The 21492-nt window shown below is 37.9% G+C and overlaps 2 protein-coding genes across 2 annotated transcripts; one reads left to right on the top strand and one right to left on the bottom strand.

Annotated features, from left to right (window-relative positions):
- Window positions 1–21: 21 nt before the first annotated feature.
- LOC126381603 (sarcosine dehydrogenase, mitochondrial) lies at window positions 22–20552 on the bottom strand. Its single transcript, XM_050031067.1, has 16 exons — window positions 20361–20552; window positions 20169–20279; window positions 19578–19720; window positions 11114–11326; window positions 10203–10326; window positions 9728–9936; window positions 8887–9070; window positions 8349–8439; window positions 5264–5516; window positions 4508–4627; window positions 3967–4109; window positions 3438–3543; window positions 2580–2728; window positions 1967–2241; window positions 1222–1388; window positions 22–600 (listed from the first exon to the last, which is right to left on the bottom strand). The coding sequence occupies exons 1-16, from the start codon at window positions 20488–20490 to the stop codon at window positions 274–276; spliced, it is 2745 nt and encodes a 914-aa protein (XP_049887024.1). The 5' UTR covers window positions 20491–20552; the 3' UTR covers window positions 22–273.
- On the top strand, window positions 11649–19278 carry LOC126381384 (uncharacterized). Its single transcript, XM_050030872.1, has 2 exons — window positions 11649–12100; window positions 17327–19278. The coding sequence occupies exons 1-2, from the start codon at window positions 12084–12086 to the stop codon at window positions 19044–19046; spliced, it is 1737 nt and encodes a 578-aa protein (XP_049886829.1). The 5' UTR covers window positions 11649–12083; the 3' UTR covers window positions 19047–19278.
- Window positions 20553–21492: the final 940 nt, after the last annotated feature.

Below are 21492 nucleotides of genomic sequence, written 5' to 3'. Positions count from 1 at the left end.
AATATCAACGAAGGAGGGTAGTTTGGTACAAATTCAATAAATTTATTAAAACATTTCTCTTAACAATATTATTTATTCATTTAACGTACGTAGATATTTAATAAATAAATTCTGCAAGGGGAAGATTAATTGAAAACATTATACTATTAATGAACGTTCAAGTAATTATTTATAATTTTACATTATTTGACTACAACCAGCCTTGGGACGCGTCTAATACATTACAATAATTTACAAACAACCTAATAAATGCGTGTGATCACCTTGCCATGCCTACTCGCTACCACCAGCTCTTTCGTTTTGTCCCGCATGAGGTTCATGAGTGTTCTCATCCATTCCTTGCTCCCCATAGTTTCCTAAAAGTCTTTGACCGGTAGGGTCGAATGGCGATTTTAAATGGAGAGTCGCCTGGTACCTCTTTCCCATGACTTCGATTTCATATTGGCCGTTTTGCAGAAAAGCCTTCGTCACTTCAGACCCCTTGTTATTAACGTAACCGATACCAATGGGTTTGTCGAGGTAGTAACCGTAATCTCCTCTTCGTAAATAGCCTACAGGCTCGCCGTTTCTGTATACCGCTTCTTGCCCAAATAATGCCACCTGGGTACAAAAAAGAAAGAGGATAAAAACTAGAAGCTGAAAATGTAAACAGCAGCACTGTTGAGTATTTCTAAATTTTGTCAATTCTCTATACATGTGGACCAATGTGAAGTGCATCCCGTCTGAAAGATGAATTACGAAAAACAACGAAAAATTTTGATTCAAAATAAGTTATTCTAAGTTTTCTTCTTTCCGATCTTTGCAGGTATGATTTTGCAGTTAAACGTTGCCCAAAGGCGTATAACTCTAAAAATATAATCAAAACAATATTATGTTTGTTTACTCATATGGTATGAGGAACTGTCAAAATTTAAGAACGCTCAACAGTAGCGAGACATGATGGGAGAAATAGGCAGTTTTTATCCTCATTGTATTGTAAGGTTTGCTAGGTAGGATTTATTTCTTTAAAAACACGTACAGGCCTCACCATAAATCGGAGGAGGTATAGAGCATGCTCTACCGCGCTTCTTCAAGTTCAATTGCATCATCTAGGTGAAGGTGTTAGGGCGAGTAGCTAACCCTAGACCTTTCGAACTGCCTGAGGCCCTCTGACTTGGCTCGAGGATCACTAACCGGGATTAACATATTTGTCATCTAGACGAAAGCAAATTAAAAAGATACCTTGTCTTCCAATGTGAAATAGGCATATTTCTTAGTGACTCCGTTCTTCCTGGCTCTCGTGACGTGTTCGTTACCTATGTAGTCTCCATCTTTGCGGCAAACGAACCCAAGGTTGGCTTCCACCGGGTTGTCGTCAGACCTCAAATCGGCGTTCCATAGGTGATATCCTGGGAACATTAATGTATTATAGTACGTTACTATAGCGGCATAGGAAGTTTATTTTTTTACAAGATTATATTAGGTAAAAAAAATTTTAAAAAAGTTTTGTTAAAAACTATTTAATTGATAAGTACGGACTGGCATTAATTACCAAAACAAAGTATAAAATAGCCATTAAAATAATTTAAAAATAAATATAATATTCTTTTATTTAAGTAAATGGCCATTCAAACATTTTTTTTGTGCAATTATGGCCTGTGTTTTCTCAAATTATCGTTACATTAAAACTCCTTGATCACACAAAGTAAACCTACAAACTCATGATGTCCTTATTTTCATTAAATATCATGTAGTATAATTGAAAAGAAAGGTAATAAGTAATCCGAAGTAGGTACTTAGGTTATCTATTACCATTGACCTTGTATAGGTATTACGGAAAAACATAAATTATTAACAAGTGGCCTGGAAAATAGCAAAATAAAACGAAAAATTCGGAAAAAGCAGAAGACTAAAATATTTTCACTGCACACCACGACTGGTAATGGACTGATTATATTTTATCAACATTTTTAAAATAAGAACCAACCTTTCTCAGCACTGAGTGACGTAAGCGCCCTCCAGCCTGCATTTTTCATATCTTTGGCAGTTCTGAGGGCCTTGTACACCTGAACAGCATTCGAAGAAGGCACGTGTAGTTCCCAGCCCAATTCGCCGGCCCAGCTAACACGAAGAGCACGGCAAGTGTATTTCTTATTCTCAGGGGAATACGGTGCTTTTGAGACGTGGATGCTGCGGTGTGTGTTCATCGGGAAAGCGTCATTTGATAGCCCAGCGTCCGTGTAGCGCTGGAGGATTCTTTGGCTGGATAACAAAAAAACAAACGTTGTCTATTAGATAAAATTTAATAAATTAAAGTTACGGAAACTACACGCCTAAAGAAAATTTTTAATTTTCTTTCAATTGTGTAGAATAGCATTGAAATAAAAAAAACTCACCGAAATGATAAAAATGACACTAACTTGAAATTCACTCTCCTACCTGTCTGGCACTTGTGTGCTGAGCTGACAGAGTTGTTTGGAGTTGTCAGTGATAGTGGCTTGCAGGTTGTGAGCCTGAACGATGCGGCGTAGGTTAGCCAGTGTGTGGTTGGCGTTGAAACCACTCGTTATCATACAGTACGGGACATATTATATACAAACCTGTGTGGTCCTTGTATGCTTAGGACACAGAGTTGTTTGGAGATGTCAGTGATGGTGGCTCGCAGGTTGTGAGTCTGCACGATGCGCCGCAGGTGAGCCAGCGTGTGGTTGGCGTTGAAACCACTGGTTACCACGTAGTAGCCGCGACCCTAGGAGAAGTATTTCTTTAAATTATATTCGAATTTTAACTGTGAAAGAATTTTTAATCTATTCCTTATGTGGTCTATAGCATGTTTAATTGATGCACATCAAAGTAGTAGCGCTATACCTTAGGACGAATATCAACGGTACTGTGGTTATGGGTTGTATAATTGATAAGTTGTAACTTTACCTGCCTCGATAAAGATTATGGGCGCAACTTTATGTATGATGGTAGATGCATAGAAGCAGCGCCGTCTTAAACTACGCTGGGGCCCTTGGGCACACAAGAATTTGGGGCCCTTTTTGAAAGTAAAGAAAGCGAATCGGAAAGTAAAAAAAGAAAAACATTTACATTTTTTACTAAGTACCTATGAACCGATTTATAGGTAATCAAATACAGCATAGGTTTATTGGTTTTTGGAAAAGTCGCACTCATCGATAATATGTATAATGGCGTAGTATATGATATGCCTTTGATAAGATTCCTGATTTGTGAAAAAAGTGTAATGTGCTTGACAAAAATGCTTTGAGAATAAATGTGTGAGAGAAATTGTGGATCCTTCGGGGCCCCCCGAGAATGGGGGCCCTGGGCACGGGCCCCGTGTGCCCTTATGGTGAAGACGGTATTGCATAGAAGTAGCTTCCGAGAGAGCCTAGGTAGATAGGTACCACTTAAAAATATTTAAGTAAGATAGGAAATAGGTTCCTTGAAAATACCTTGAAAATAGGTTCATGCAGCTGTCCACTGCCTCCGTCCAGAACACTGACGGTCACATCAGCTTCGACTCCACCCTTCTCATTCAGCAGCAGAGAATATACAACTCTGAAAGTTTCGAATAAGTATATAATTATGTTGGTAGTGGAAAACATTTTCAAAGTTTTGACAATTTGTTATTTAGTACAAGTAGGTAGTGAAGATTTTCCTATTACCATAGAGTAAACATTAATACTATTTCCCATTTCTTTGTAGATATCACATTCTGTGATATTAGAACCCAAACATGGCAAGAGAAAAAATAAAATTTTGCTAAATTGCTGACAATGGAATAAAGGTAAATTATCAATGAATCACTAAAATGTGAGAGGAAAATATTGAATTCAGCCTTCTATTTGGGCGAATTTTGTTGTCAGCGAATTGCGTATGGTGTATGTGTGTATCATTGGCCTTATACGTCTGTTTCAGACGATTTATGACGTCATTGCCTCGAAGAAATGCTCGTGTGTTATAGAACTATGGTATACTTACCTATCGTCTCTATTGTTCAGGTTGGCAGTGAAAGCCAATTCCGCAGTGCGACGAGCATCAGGTCCTGTTAAGTAGAACTTGCCGTAGTAAGACATGTTGAAGAGAGCCGCGCCGTTTCTGCACGCCAGCGCTTCTTGGCCGATCTGGACAGAAGGAACACAATAAAATCAAATTAAATAAAATCGCTTTTTTGGCCCTTCTTCTGACCCTGATTTTAGTCAATATTGAGCTGCCAAAGGCCTCTGATATGGTATATGTAACGGGTACGTACTTAGTAGCTTGGCTCAATGGGTTAACATTCCTGTTTGTCCTTATAAGTATGCTTATAAGACCAGTAAAGGTGGAAGAAGACCAAGATTCTTTTACCCTATCTCTTGATGATGTCTCAAGCCAATCTGTAGAAATAAAAGAGCTTCTGAAGAGAGAGAAGGGACTTGAACCCACAGCTCTTATCGCGCTTGTTCGGATTTAAATTTTCTCTTTGTGAGTTTTCCTAAATTACAAAAGAAAAGCACTTTCAAGTACAAAACTTCCCACTCACACGTGCATGGTGTTTGGAGAAGTCAAAAGTATGGTCGCCTTTAAGTACTTCTTCGTATCGCTGGTCGAGGTTTCGCGGGTAGTCGTGAGTGCCGCCCCAGTCATATGGCTGCACTCGGACCTGAAAAAATATAAAATTTAAAAAGACTTAAAAAGGAAGGAGGTTTTTTTCATGAATATTCTGTTATTTTTCTTCACACGCTGTATGCATGCTTTTCTTGGCTAGGCAATTACTTATATGGGCGATGGGTTGATCACCTATCATCATTTGATTATCAAATTCATTCATAATTAGAAGTGGCAGTAGCTACAACTGGTAAGTCGTCTTGTTGTTCACTTGTGGGATAAGGGCGTGATGATGAAGTTTACTTTTTCTTCTTCACCAAAAAGACTGACCTCTCAAGCTCGTTTTTTTCTTGACGTGACTTACTGTCGATTTGCCGCAGGTTGCATTAACCACTTGGCCGGACAAATGGGGAGCGCTGAAAGCTCTCACCCGGTACTACGTTTAAGACAACAGGCCTGAGGGTGCCCAGTTGAGCGCGAACCTCGGCTCAGGGCGTCGTCTGAGAGGAAAAAATATTTGAAAGATTAATCGACTCTAGTGGGTCGATAGCGATAAGCGTTGATTGAGGGAAGTCGTCGACCACGCCGGCGGGGTCGGTATCGGGGTCCTAACTCAAGCTCGCGATTGTTGGCTCTAATAAACAAATTACAGTAAACAATCTTGTTTGGTAAGAAATACGGCGAAGCTCACTTTTTCCCCTTCCATAAAGAAAGCAGGCCTCTCCCACCCCGCTCGCGACTGCATCACAGCTCCATCATCCACCAACTCTTGATGCAACGCGTCGTGGCTAGCATCGCGGCCGGCGAGTGGTTCGTCGTGAGGGAACACGATGTTGTAGTTCCGCGCATACGCCTCGTGGCTGCTCTCGCGCACCCAATGCGCACGCGACATCTGGCTCGGCGTGAACCGGCGGATGTCGAATGTGAACATGTTGTAGTTTGGCCTGTGAGTGGAGGTTGATAGATTAATACTAAAATTAATATTAAAGCTGTGTAATATTGTTTGAATAAACTGCCTTTGTGATCCAGTGGTTGAGCGTTGGACTCACGATCCGGAGGCCCCGGGTTCGAATCCCGGCGGGGACGTATCACAAAAATCAATTTGTGATTTCTAGTTTGGTTAGGACATTACAGGCTGATCACCTGATTGTCCGAAAGTAAGATGATCCGTGCTTCGGAAGGAACGTTAAGCCGTTGGTCCCGGTTACTATTTACTGATGTAAGTGAGTAATCGTTACGTGAGCCATATCAGGGGCCTGTGGCGGCTCAATTATAACTCTGACACCAGGATTGATGAGCCTGGTATTCCACCACACAACCCACACTATAAGTAGAAGAATATTAAAGTTAGCCAGCTAGGTTGCAGTTAGGCTTAATTCGTCCGTAGAGGAATGTCTAGGCGATACCGCGATCATTGTCATGATCTTTTGAAGGTCAAGTTAAGAGTACTCGAAGGCGAGCAAGTTTGAACATTTTGATGAGAGTGGAAGAAGGATAATTGGATGGCGGGTAAGTTCTCTGTCTACCCTAATGATAAATAGGCGTGATCTTATACAGGGTGTTATTACCGAGGGGGATGATTCATGATTCTAACTTGATAACAAGTTGAATTTCCTTTCGGAAAATTCATGAAAATGTTAGTGTTTTTTTTTATTATTTTCAATTCCATGCTTTCAGAAGCATGGATCATCGTCTGAGTCACCCTTTAAAGTTTTTGTTACGATGTCACTAATTACGTATACAATAATGGTAAAGATTTTACGGACCAATGGGTAATCGGTAAGTACTGTAAGTAATTTCTTATCGGTATGATAACGAGGAGCTCCGTGGCGCAGCGGTAAACGCGCTCGGTCTGCGATTGTTGAAGTAAAGTAACTTTCGCAAAGGCCGGTCATAGGATGGGTGACCACAAAAAAAAGTTTTCATCTCGAACTCCTCCGTGCTTCGGAAGGCAAGTTAAGCCGTTGGTCCCGGCTGCATTAGCAGTCGTTAATAACCACCAATCCGCACTGGGCCCGCGTGGTGGTTTAAGGCCCGATCTCCCTATCCATCCATAGCAAAGGCCCGTGCCTCAGCAGTGGGGACGTCCCCACTGCTGGAGCACGGGCTGGTGATGATGATGATGATGATGATAACGGTAAATTAACGTAATTTGAACAAAGTGAAAATATTTTATGATGATAGATGTAGGTCGCTAGGCTTAAGTGGAGATGGGCAGGATACTTGGCAAGACGGGAAGACAACAGATGGACTAAGGCTGTTACTGAATGGTGGCCAAGGGTGGTATGCGATATCGAGGCAGACCACCAGCCCGGTGGTCGGAAAACATTGTGAGGTACGCCGGAAAGCAATGGATGAAACTAGCATAGGTCCGGAAAGGATGGCGTGAAAGAGGAGGCCTATACCCAGCAGTGGGTGGATACAGGCTGAGTAGATAGACACATAGATATATTGAAAATCAGCGAGTAAATTCTTATAGTCAGTTGATAAAATGTTTTCTTTTTTTTACCTACCAATTGGTTAAATATATTCTTATCTTAAAGTCAATACTCTTTAAATATTAAATGTATTGTTATGATGATAACAATACCTACTAATGAACTTAAAAATAATATCTACAGTGATTTAAGTTTAAAAAAAACAAACATAAGTACGTTAATGATATTTCTGATATCGGCAAATGTAATTATAAACTGAATTGACAACATTTCATTTTTACTAAGGTGCCTTAAATCGAAAACCATTTCGAGATATTCCTATTATTTACACAAAATAAATTCAGACAAGATTTAAAACATGCTGAGTGCCAAACATGATGACATTATTGACCAAGGAATATGGAATATACTACTCTCTATTATTGACAATTATATCCCCACAGACTATATCAAGCGGCTAAAGTAGTCCCACAATAACTCTAAGATTTTTACATGGCGAAACTCATTATAGTGCAATAACTCATTCTATTATTCTGATATTTTAAATACGCATGCAAAGGTAATTTATATTAAACTGCCTTCATTCTATCAATGGCAGAATCAAGTTTGCGAATTAATTTTTTTGTATCATCTGGTGGAAAAACCTTGACAAGCATTAAATACGTGTCTTCTATTTAAATAAGTATTTTCGAAATAGCATAAAAACCAGGGGTTAAAATTATGAAATGTTGTCAATTCTGGCAGATAACATTTTCGTTCTGAACAATAATACAAACATTGACGTCACTGCGTCAGATGTAAGAGTTCAATGGAGGTGTCTACGATAACCTCACTCATTCAGCGCTTATCGCTATCGACGCACTAGGGTCGATTAAATCTTTCAATAGCTTCTCAGACGTCGCCCTGAGCCGAGGTTCGCGCCCAACTGGCCTGTTAGCTTAAATTTTGTACCGGGTGAGAGCCCTCAGCGGTCCCCATTTGTCGGGCCAAGTAGTTAATATACAATAAGTCACGTAAAAAAATCTACGATAACCTATGTCTACGAGTGTTTTGGATGATACCTAAAACATAATAAATGCGAAAAGTTCAGGGTACCGGGAGCACAACATATTTAATTGAATGGTTAAATAAATCAAGTAGATAAAGTATTTCTTTCGGAACTCTAATTACTTGATGACGTCACAGTTATAAGTATAACATATGTAATAGATACATGTACCTACTCAAAGTAGTATCTCCAAAAGAACAGAATATGCATAAGACCGCAAAAAAAAAAATAAGGCAAGGGCCTGCCCAATAGTAGGATCTTATAAGGTAGATGAATTCTTGGTAGCTCACCTTCCACTGAGGATCCACTCAGCCATTTGAATACCACACCCCGCGGAGAACATCATACCAGCTGAGTTGTACCCGCAGTTGTGATAAAGACCTGGAATGGTAATCAACGTACTCCTGAGAGCGAAGGACAGAATACCCTTACAAGCTAGAGCTTGTCCTCAAAGAGACTGAACGGTTTAATTTGACATTCTCACCAGACTTCACGCGCAAAAGGCCCTAGGGTTTATTGAAACTTGGTCAGTCTTTTTTGAAAATGATCCCGACACTGGAGTAGCAAAAATATTGCTTTATTTAGTTCTAGGATGCCGGCTGCAAACAACGAGCAAAGTTACTTTAGCTCAGCTCGCCTAGCAATTTTGCGTAATGTTTGTATAACTTGCATTCTGCACATAACTATGGAAAACTGCGTAAGCTAGCTCTTGGTCTGTGACCGGTTTGTCGACACATGACAAAAATGCTTTTAATGTGTTCAGATTTGCATGAAGTTGCTACAATTAGGTACTATTATTCCTCCTACTTCCATCATTATATTTCTTACCGAAAACATTCGGGTCTTCGCCCAGCAGAGGCTTGTGGTCCGGCGTGAAGGACTCTGGTCCGCAGACGGTGCTCTTGATTCCGACGTGGGCGAGCTTGGGGCACAGGTTAGTGGCGCTGGTCATGTGAACACCGAACACATCCCAGTCTAGCTCGTATAGGTGGAACTGGAGGTTGTTCGGCACCTGATGTCAGAGTGGGGAACAAATACAAATATAAGAAAACTTACAGAAGAAAGAAGGGCTTATCTTTAGTGTACCCTAAATATAGATACGAGTATTTTTTTGTTTACACGTTGAATTGATAAATAGCGATTTCTCCCAGGCAACCATAAGGTACGGAAACAAGAATAATTAAGGCAGTAATACCCATACCAGTAGCTGGCAAACTTGCCAGCTCTTTGCACGCATGGTGGAAAAAAGTCGTCTCTAGAGAAAATAGGATTTCAAAATATTATTCATCTTTTCATATTAACATTTCACTACATTACAGTACAGAAGCGCCAGTGCGCCGTGAAACTTTCATAATAATAATAATCAGACTTACCTAAGTATAAATAAGGTAACAAGATAAGGTACCTAGGTATAGGTAAGGTAAGGGTAGGTAGGTAGGTAGGGGTAGGGGGTATGGTAGGTAAGGGTTGGTAAGGTTAGGTTAGGTTAGGATACTTAAACATACAGTAAACAATGTCAAAACCTATTTCACACATCATTCATCATCTCGCAGAACCCCAGACACTCACGACACACATACGTCCACTCACTCACAAACGGATCACACTCTGGTGCTGATGTAAGGAGCGCGTGTGTGTATTTGGTGTTACAGTTGATTTTGATTATTACCTCGTCAAGCATGTGCGGGTTGGGCTCATAGCCTCCAATCTGGCAACTCTCGCCCTGAATCTTAATGTACAGATTGACGTCATGGTCCCTAATGTTGGGGCAGTTGCGGATCTCGGGCACGGCATCCGATACGACGTAGGCATGTTTGAACGGGATGAGGGGCAGGGCAGGGACGCCAGCAAACCTTGCCACTCGAGGGCCCCACGCACCTGGAGTATTATAGAGAAAAATAAGGGTCCGTGAACTGCTGATTTTTCTGTAAATTTTCTGTAATCGTAAAGATAAAACAAAAAGTCGAGTGAAATGTGATATGCCTTGAATGTTCAGTTAACCTTGAAGAGGTTCAAATTGTAATTTTCAGCGAAAACAAAGAAGAAAGATTATTTGACAATTGCTATAAAAACAATTTGTTCAGCAGTAAAAAAATAAAAAAGATAATTGTGAAGAATCAAAGAATTAGCGAATTTGAAGTTACCTCCGCAGTTGACGACACATTTGGTCTTGATGAAGCCCTTCTCAGTGTGGACTCCTACCACGTGTTTGTTGCCAAGGATGTTGTGAGCATAATGGATGTCCACAACTGGACACTCTTCGTATATCTGAAATGACAGGCAATTGATTTAAGGGGTGCCATCAGGGTTCTTCAATTTATGGTTTCAGGTATAAGCGCCAAGTCAAAAAGTACTTATTTTTAGAAAATATGGACTAAAGTTGAAGGTAAAAGTTGGGGAAATACTGCTGTTTGAACAAAATGGTCCGAATTAGTTAATATTGGTACTTACCCGAAACATAGGATTCAAGTATAAGTGTGGGTGGTAATAATAGTGAGTGCATGACATTACTAGAGACAGAAATTATTATCAATGTGTCTTCCTCAAATTAGATAGGTACCTAATTAATAAACCCATGCATAAGAACGCTTAAATAATGCGAATTATTACATAAAGACGACTGACCTGAGGTCATTCGATATCAGTTGCCAAGACTGATTGGTACAATATTGATGGCAACATTAGGTTATGGAATTGCACGATAAATAAAGTGATAATGTAGATTATGAAGCTGCTCTTATTCTAAAGAGTATAAATCGGTATGCAAGGGAAAAAAGTTACGCTAATTCTAAAAACATTTCGAGATTTCGTCTTAATTAGCTTTAGTTTTTTATTTTTAGGATTCAAATTAGCCGGATGGCGTTTATTTTAGCAATATTCGTGTATTTATTTGACCTTCATGTGACCTGGTAAAGGTCTGTTTAAGTACCCAAATTGTGCAGCCCAATGCCGTTTAAAATAAATAAAATGTACATATAATAATTACTAAGAAGATAAGTGTTCACCATAAGAAAAAAGTTACTTGCTGAAAGTTATTAAATTAATTCAAACTTACTTTTCCTCCATTCTTTGTAGCAGCTTTGGCCAGTGCATTGCACGCCATAGCTGAATCGATGGTACCGTCTTGAGGAGAGTAGAGGGCCATCTTAAAGATCGAAGGATCCAAGAGCGGGAACAGCTTTTGAGCTTCCTCAGGGCTTAGTATTTGACTCGGGATCCCCATAGCATTGCCCAGGGTATGAAGTCGCATGTACTCTTGCGTTCTGACCTGTAAGCGAAGTCCTATTCAGAAAGCTGTTGGTAAGAGAGATTCTACTAATATCGAAATGAAGGACCGCGCCAGGTTTTTCGTTCGAATAAAAAAAACAATCATTTTTTTTATTTGATCGAAATATTTATTTGCGCCATTCAAGATGTTTCTGATTTTATATGATATAAAAAAAAAGAAATCATCAAATACGGACCTGTCCCTGGCAAGTTAGAAGTGAAACTCGTCAGTGACTCCACTTCAAGCCAGGGATATTTATTAGAAATATAACAGCTATGTCTGTTTATGTTTATGTAGTTATTATGTTTAATATATAGTTATGTGCCCCATACAAGGTAGAGGACCTAACATTGTTGTCTCCTCTTAATGCGTAGACTGTTGTCAGCACTTTGTCATACCTAAAGAATTTGTAACAATAACAAAAACAGGATGTGCAACTCAGTAACGGTTGATGTTCTGGGAACGAACCGCCTACGCAATACGAGGCTACCTTTTTAATTAAGTTAGTAATAAGTTCAGATTCTAATGTAGAGCTCCGTCGATCAGACGTATAGGTTAAGTTTAGTTTTTAAAAAAGCTCGACGACTACCACGACATTTGACTGGCGCAGTCGGGTTGGATTCTGTCAATAGGCTTGACACAAAGAATTCCAAACTCAGTTCAACGTGTACAGGCCGACGGGATCCAGCGAACCTATAAATTTGTCAACGCTCGCATGTTAGTCGTCGCAGCGCCGCCGCAGCTTTAAAGAGGAGGAATGGGTGCAGCCGGACGGTGAGTAAACCTTTTCGCTTTCCTGTGTTGTCCCTTCTTTTCCTTGTGGCTGTAACATATTTTCGGTCAAAATCGCCGAATCTTATCTGATTATTGCAATCAATTAATTTTAAGTTCTGATTATCGCAATCAACATATTTTCGGTCAAAATCGCCGAATCTTATCTGATTATTGCAATCATTTAATTTTAAGTTCTGATTATCGCAATCAATTATTTTCGGTCAAAATCGCCGAATCTTACCTGATTATCGCAATCAATATTTGCCTGATTATTGAAATCATCATTTTATAATTATTGAAAATCATTTTTATATTACCCTGTGTATTTTACATTGTGTTTTATTGTATATTATTTTATATTGTGTGTTTTGTGTAAAAAATTTTAAAAATGGAACAAATCCAATTGATACCCAAGGAAATGCTTTGCCTCATCCCACGATTTGAAGGAGAGGGAAGTTTATTAAACATTTTTATAAAAAAATGCGAATACGTATTAAGAAGTTTCAATAGGCCTAACAATTTGCCTCAGGATCTATACAATTTTCATTCAATATCTAGCAAGCTGTCTGGAAAAGCCGCGTCACTTCTAAGCGAACGCGACGATATTAATACATGGACAGAATTAAAAGAATTACTTATCCAACATTTCGGAGACCCGCGTTCAGAAGAATGCATAGCAATCGAACTGGAGCAACTAAAAATTAAAAATGGAGAATCTTTTTCAGAATTTTGCAATAGAATACAATCCGTGCGTAGTGCACTTATTGCCAAAGTAAATTTATTAACCGACGAAGGCATTAAAGCAGCCAAATACATCATATATAATAACTTGTCATTAAATGTATTTTTATATAATTTGCCTGAAGAACTTATACGTATCGTTAGGCTTAAAAATTGCACAATTTTGGAAAACGCCTTGAGTATTGTCATGGAAGAAGAAAATTTCATGAGACAATACAATGCAAAAAATAATAAAAGTAAACCATCACTTAATAACCAAAATAATCAAAACTTCCGCCCAATTCAAAATGTTCAAAATATTCCCACGCAAAACTTTAAATTTGGAATACCCCAAAATAACCAAATGCAACGAAAATTCAATGCCCCAATTGCACAAAGTACAGGATTTAAAATTCCTAAACAAAATCATCAACAAGGTTTTAGATTTGGTATACCCAACCAACAAGGATTTAGATATGGCACACCAAATCAGCAAAATTTTAAATTCGGAATCCCACAAGGATACCGTCATCAACCAATGATGCCCAACCAAAACCAGTTTCGATTTGGCGTACCAAACCAACAAATGAAACCAATCGCAAATCAATCCACTGATGTATCAATGCGCACAGCGCCACCTCTTAGGCAAAACATGCTTAACGTCCCGCAAGATAGCGAAGAGCTCTACTGTGAAAATGAAGAGCAAGAAAACTACACAAACTACGTAGATGAAACCATCCCTTTGGACTACGAATATAATGAAGAATTTTCATGTGATAACAATCTTGATTCGGAAGAAAATTTTTGTCAACCTGCCTCGATTCAGAAAACGAAGAGTTAATAGAGTTGAACTGTGATAACGCTCATAAGTTACCTCATATAACTGTCCCGGAGATAAATTCGCGATTCCTAATAGATACAGGAAGTACAAGATCTTTTATTAGTCCCAAAATAGTAAATAAATATTTTTCAAACTATGTGTATTACGAACCTTTTGAAGTAGTCAGCACACACGGTCGTAGCAAACATGATGCAGTAATTTGCATCCCATCCCTAAAAACCTTTAAAAATAAATATAATCACAAATTTTATGTTTATGAAGTGGACAAACGATATGACGGACTTATCGGAGTAGATTTATTAAAACTATTAAACGCAAAAATTGACATGGAAAACCAATTCCTAATTACAGATACCACTAAAATTCCTATAATCTACATTCCACCGTTTGATATTATATTAGAACCAAGATCGGAAACAAGAGTGAAGATACCTACCGATACTAGAAACGGTGAAGCGATTGTAAACTTTATAGACTTTGGCTCAGGTGTGAGAATGCCCAGCGCTATGGTTAAGTGTAATAATCACTTCGCCTACACAGTAATCCAAAACGCTTCTACTGACAAAGTAGCGATAACATTTACATTACCATTACAAACCGAATCAATTCCAATTAATGAATGTAACGTCAACAAATTGTCGAACATCAGTCACCAAACAATTGACCAAGTGTTAATTGACAATCTTAACAAACTTCGATTAGATCACACAAATAAAGAGGAACGTGACGCTATCTCTAAACTATGTTACCAATACCGTGACATCTTTTATTCCGAGCACTTACCTTTATCATTCACAAATCAAGTAAAACATAAAATTAGAACCCAAAATGAAAACCCAATTTATATAAAACCATATCGTCACTCACAAACTGAAAATAATGAAATAGAAAATCAAGTAACCAAATTGATAAAAGATGATATAATTCGAAAATCACACTCACCTTGGAGTGCGCCCGTACATCTGGTACCTAAAAAAATGGATGCTTCGGGAGAACAAAAATTCCGCATGGTAATCGATTATAGAAGACTCAATGAGATTACCACCGATGACAAGTATCCACTACCAAATATCACCGACCTTTTCGACAAATTAGGAAGAGCCACATATTTTAGCACCATAGATTTAGCAAGTGGTTATCACCAGATTGAAGTTGATAAATCGGATCAACAAAAAACAGCTTTTACCACATCGTCTGGACATTATGAATTTCAACGAATGCCCTTTGGCCTGAAAACAGCCCCTGCAACCTTTCAAAGAACCATGGACAATGTATTACAAGGACTTCAAGGAATCCATTGTCTAGTGTATTTAGATGACATCATAGTATACTCAAGTAGTTTGCAAGAACATATCAATAGTTTACGAAAAGTTTTCGACAGACTGAGAGAAACAAATTTAAAAGCAACCTTAGACAAATGCGAATTTTTAAAAAAAGAAGTGCTATATTTAGGACATCAAATTACGAAAAACGGATTAAAACCAAATGATGACAAAATTCAAGCCGTAATGAATTTTCCCATCCCTAAAACAACAACCGAAATCAAAAGCTTTCTTGGACTTGTAGGTTACTACAGAAAATTTATTAAGGACTTCTCAAAAATCACTCAACCAATGACAAAATGTCTAAAAAAAGGGAAAAAGATTGTCTTAAACAATGAATATATAACCGCTTTCGAAAAATGTAAAGAATTACTAATTAACGCACCTCTTTTGCAATTTCCCGACTTTTCAAAACCGTTTATATTAACAACGGACGCCTCGAATGTTGCACTCGGAGCCGTCCTATCACAAGGTCCAATTGGAAACGAAAAGCCAGTAGCGTATGCCAGCCGTACACTTAACGCAGCCGAAACACGCTACAGTACAATAGAAAAAGAGCTTTTAGGAATAGTATGGGCAGTTAAACACTTTCGTCCATACTTATATGGTAAAAAGTTTACCATTTATACCGACCATCGTCCTTTAGCCTGGTTAAACTCAATAAAGGAACCTAACAGTAAACTAACACGCTGGAAATTATGTTTAGCGGCATATAATTTTGACATAATATATAAAAAGGGAAAACAAAACAGTAACGCAGATGCTCTATCGCGTATAAAATTAAATGCTCTAGATGATGATATCTCTATGAAAGTGAACCTAGACAAAAGGGAACAAAGACAGCGAAATAATGAAGACACGCCTATAGTGATATCTGACTCAGAGGAAACCGCAAGTATTCCTTCAATCGGAAGATATGAGCTTGAATCGGAGTTTCCAATAATATCTCCATCTGAAAGCACTGCAACAGCTAACTCTAGCTTAGAAACAGCTCATTCCGCCCGAGATATTGATACTGAAGGTATACCCATTTTACAAGAAGCTATAGATACGAAACCAAATCAATTATTAATATATACCTGGAACAGACAACAAACTTGTGTCAAAGATCTTTCCCGTGACAAACAAAACGTGTTGGAAGTACATTTGCCCACGGACAATTTTGGTTTAATTAAAAAATTCTTATTAGAATATATTAACCCGAAAAAGAAATATTACATCTATTTTGAAAATAACGCCCTTCGAGCACAATTCATTAAAGCAGTTATACAACTATTTCGGAAAGGAACAGTAAAATTCTATGAATGTACAAAAAGAGTGGTTTACGTAGAGAATGAAAATGAACAACGCGAAATTGTGATAAGATATCATAATGGAAAAACCTGTCATAGAGGAATTAGAGAAACCATAATGAAATTAAAACGTAATTACTATTGGCCAAACATGGAAGTAACTGTCTCTAGTATAATCAACGCCTGCGAAATCTGTAAAAAAACAAAGTATGACAGAAAACCTTTTAAACCTGAACTCCAATTAACGCAGACTCAAAACAAACCTTTCGAGGAATTGTTCATTGACATTTTCACAATTGAAGGAAAAACCTTTTTAACAATTATCGATGCATTTAGTAAATTAGGACAAGCTCTTGAAATCTCAAGTAAATCCACTCCAGAAGTAGCACGAGCCCTAATTAAATATTTCTCTGTTTATGGTGTTCCAAATAAAATTAGTTCAGATCCAGGTACAGAATTTAATAATATCCTTCTCAAGGAAACGTTACAGTTTTACAAAATTGAACTTCATATAGGAACCCCACACAATCCTAACTCTATGGGTCTTATAGAGCGATTCCACTCTACAATCTTAGAGATATATCGAATCGCTAAGTATGAACATAAGATAACGGACGCCGCATCTGTTATGACATACGCCGTGATGTCATATAATCAAAGTATACATTCAACTACTGGTCTAACACCATTTGAGGTAGTATTCGGACATACTTCCGCATCCAGTACATTCAATGTAGATTTCTGTAAAGAATACACACAAAAGTTAGTTAGAGATCATGTCAAAAGAACTAAATACCTTTATAAATTCTTAACCGATAAAATTATTCATGGCAAAAGGAAAATTCAAACTAAACATGGAGGCGAAAAAGAGTTCCCCTTAGAAGAAGGAGATGAAATCTTCATAAAAGGAACCAATACCAGAAGAAGTAAAGATAAAAATAGATACCAAAAAGCAAAAATTACAGGTGAAATTAGTAGAAATGTAGTACCCATTAGTACCCAAGGTCGTGATACTACAGTTCCAGTTAAAGATATTAGACGTCCTCCACAGGTTCGTAGCCCTACTGCTGGCCCAAGCCATCGTGATCCAGGGCCTGCAACTCCAGAAGATTAAAAAGAATCCTGGTATACTCCCTATCAAGCAAGGACAAGCGGCCATCAGCCACAACAAATGGACCATCTTAAAGGTTTTAAATCTAAATTTAATACATCAAGATTTGGAATTTAATATAAATCGTTATGCCAATTTGAATCGACATGTTGCTCTACACTTCTCTAATCAAAACTTAAGTCATGAAGTATCTAATATAAAAACTCAAACCGATCATATAATGAATTGCACCATTGAAAAATTTAAACAAATCGTTCCAATTAAACGTATTAAGCGAGGAATCATAAACCCTCTAGGATCATTAGTTAAAATGCTAACAGGTAATCTGGATAATGATGACGCCGTAAAATATGATAAATGGATTAGTGATATCCAAAATAACCAGGGTGTGTTAAACAAAAGAGTCACCCTAATTGCCGAAACAGTAAAATCACTTGTAAACGTTTCAATTTCTGCAAATAATGCTGTAATTCAAATAGATAAGATCCTCTGGGAAATCCGTAAACAATTTAATGACACAAAAAAGGCTTTCACCGATACGAAATTAATTAATGCTTATAACTTGTTTCTACACAATTTTCAGATGCTCTATATCACAATAGATGAGGTTGAAAATGCTATTGCATTCAGTAAATTAAGAACTCTACATCAATCATTGATAGAGACTGAGGAATTGTTGGAAATACTAATTAAAGTTTCGAAATCAAATAAATTAATGTATGAAGTTAACTTAGAAAATTTATCTAAATTAGAACAGTGTATAGAAATTAAGGCTTATTCAAAGCAAAATCAGATAACATTCGTATTGGAAGTGCCACTTGTCGACCGAGATATGTATACGTACTACAAAGTAATTCCCTTACCTGTTACCAATTCCTTTAATCAAACTGTTTTTATAATTCCTAAAAATCCCTACCTATTAGCGAAAGGGTTGAAAACTGTGTCGCTCTCTACACCCTGCAAGGAGATCGACAAAGAAATGTTCCTGTGCAACAAGGATGTACTGCAGTCCACAATCAAGGACTCTTGCATCGACGCCTTGATGAAGCTCTCCACCAACATCAGCTCCTGTATTCCTGTTGTAGCAAAAACGGGAAAACCAAAAATAGAACCAATTGAGGATAATCAATGGATTCTCTACAGTAAAACTACAATCTTGTTAACAAAAATGTGTAATTCAGAAGAAACAATAGAAAGATTATGTGGTACATATATACTTATCCTGGATGATGAATGCAGAGCTAAGATTAACAACATAGTCCTGCAGCCATTTGAAACCTTAGGCGATCCAGTGCATTTCAGCAAGCTGCCAATCGTCGAATTTCCAGAGATACCAGTTCCTGCCCCTTTACCTGAAAGAAAAACTTATAACTTGGACGAAACAGAGTTATCAAAGTTGGAACATTTTGCCAGTAAATATGATGAAACTGGGAACATTAGTGAAAGTGGTATAAACACACATAGTATAAGTGTAGGAACTGTAATCATTTATATAACCATAGTTATAATCCTTTTCATTTATATACTCTATAAAATTATATACTTACGGTATCGCAGCCCTCAGTCGGGTAATCAACCCTCCGATGGCTTCGATCTTAACGGGGGAGGAGTTATGTGCCCCATACAAGGTAGAGGACCTAACATTGTTGTCTCCTCTTAATGCGTAGACTGTTGTCAGCACTTTGTCATACCTAAAGAATTTGTAACAATAACAAAAACAGGATGTGCAACTCAGTAACGGTTGATGTTCTGGGAACGAACCGCCTACGCAATACGAGGCTACCTTTTTAATTAAGTTAGTAATAAGTTCAGATTCTAATGTAGAGCTCCGTCGATCAGACGTATAGGTTAAGTTTAGTTTTTAAAAAAGCTCGACGACTACCACGACATTTGACTATATTTTTTTTATCATAAACAGGGATGTTTAATAATAGCATATGATGCTGGTCTGATAGTACCTATAAGTTAACATAGTAGTATACCCTCATTGATTTAAGAGATGTGTTGCTGTTGCAGTTTCTTTTAATTTCTTCTCCTCAGCACCTTAACACCTTGCGGAATGACGTAAATTCAAAAATATTACATTGACCTTCAACAAGTTTATCCACGATAAATACGTTGGATAAATGATTCTGATTTCTGAGTGCGTCATTTTTTTAAAACCCTGATGTGTTTCTGTTGGCGATGGTACCTTACTCCGGGATATGAACATGCCGCCATTGTTGATCCAGCCAGCGTAGTCTCCAGTCTCTTCCTCGAGTCCACTGTACACGGCCCGTGAGTCCTGCAGCAACTTTACTTCCAGATCGCAGGGTCTCAAAGACCATACCAGACCTGTATCATGTGGAATTAGTTTACATGCAAGTATAATACGATGTTTCCCGCGGGACCGGCGCGCAACAATTTCTAGTCTATATTATTAAGTATATTTCTTATATATGCCTAGTATTTTATATGAGTAGCAAAATCTCTGTGATACAAAAGGTACATTGTATGCATTCGTATCAGCTAGAACTCTCTGATTTATATCAATCGAAACCAGACTGTGAATACGAGACAAATTGATCTTAATGAGGCTTAACTCGTCCTATTTATCGATAGGGTCTACTTTGCAGTGTTTATTTTTAGTATTATACACTGTTTGGAATAGTTCCGTTGCGTTGTTTACTAAAGAGATATTTATGAAGAAATTAGGAAGTAAGTTATACACTCTTTGGAATAGTTTCGTTGCGTTCGTTCACCAAAGAGATATTTATGAAGAAATTAGTGATAAAATACTTGCCAGCAGTGTGCCATGTTGTGCCGCTCGTCAGTTTTGCTCTTTCCAACAAAACTGCATTTACGCCTCTTTTGGTTAATTGATATAATGTGTTGCATCCAGTTATTCCTCCCCCTACACACAGAACATGTTTATAAGAGGATGGTCTTAGACAACAGTAGGAGATAGATGATAGCGATGGTTAAAAATACTTACCGACAATGACAACATCGGCTGAAGACACTAGATCTTGTGTCGTCGCAAGCGTGCGACTTTCTGATCCAAAGTTCTTCAAATAGTTCCTCGCTTTGCACCTGATGCCACCATCCCTTATAATTTTAAACATTTTAAACAATACGAGTGACACTGTTTACTGTTCGGCGGTGTAAAATACACTGGCCGGTCAATTAGAAAACAACGAAGTAAACATCGCTTGTTGATAACTGTAGTGTCGTGCGTATCTCAAACCTTTTATCAGTCAAAGTTCAACTAAGATTGTGATTATGTACTTACTGGCCTTAGTTTATTTGGCATTTGATGGTCAGTATGAACCGCGTTATCGTTGTTTAAAGGGTTTGGCCGTTGTTTCTCGCCTTTATATACAAATACAGAGATAGATACCTATATTTAGATCTCCTTTTGAATTGTACTGCATTATGTATGCAGTACTATGTTATCAAAACAGCATTATAAAGTCAAACTTTTATTATACAGCAGACAAATGCGTTTACCGTTGATCTTTTTTGTGACATACTCACATAGTCCCTACATTCACCAAAAACAATATAGATGTAAGTATATTTATATTTGCTTCGATTTTGATATTAGTAAGTATTTTGTTATCAACAACAAACAACAAAGTTAATTATCAATTTTTCGGGTATGTAGTGGTAAGTAGGTCCAGTAATGTGTGATGCTCGTTAAGATATTTGTAGTATAAAACTGTATATAATAAGTATTTGACTTTTGGAAGATGACTGCTATCCAAACATGAATTGAAACTCACAAAATTTTGTGGTTTAGAGCCCGACCCAGGTTTCGAATCCGTGACAGTAAGATGTACTTAAGTCACGCGTTATCTGAACAGGGCTGTCACAGAGTCCAAAAAAGTAACCTTTAGTTGGGTATTTTATCATCCAACATTTCCGAAAAAACCTACTGTAAAACATGCTATAGAGCCCTGTCGAGACCTGACGAGCGCTAGTTGTCTCATCATCACTAATTTAAAAGCCACGCTCTTGTCGGTGTAGCATTCTCTATGCTTTTTAGGGAAAAATAGGGCAGTTTCTCTCTTGCCTTCCGCCGCCGCTCTGTCTGACGCGAGTGGGATGAAGCCCAGAGTAGTCTA

This window comes from Pectinophora gossypiella, chromosome 3 (assembly GCF_024362695.1).
Source record: "Pectinophora gossypiella chromosome 3, ilPecGoss1.1, whole genome shotgun sequence".
NCBI lineage: Eukaryota > Metazoa > Arthropoda > Insecta > Lepidoptera > Gelechiidae > Pectinophora > Pectinophora gossypiella.
Note: the sequence above shows the minus strand (reverse complement) of the source record. Positions and strands in the feature narration are given on the sequence as shown.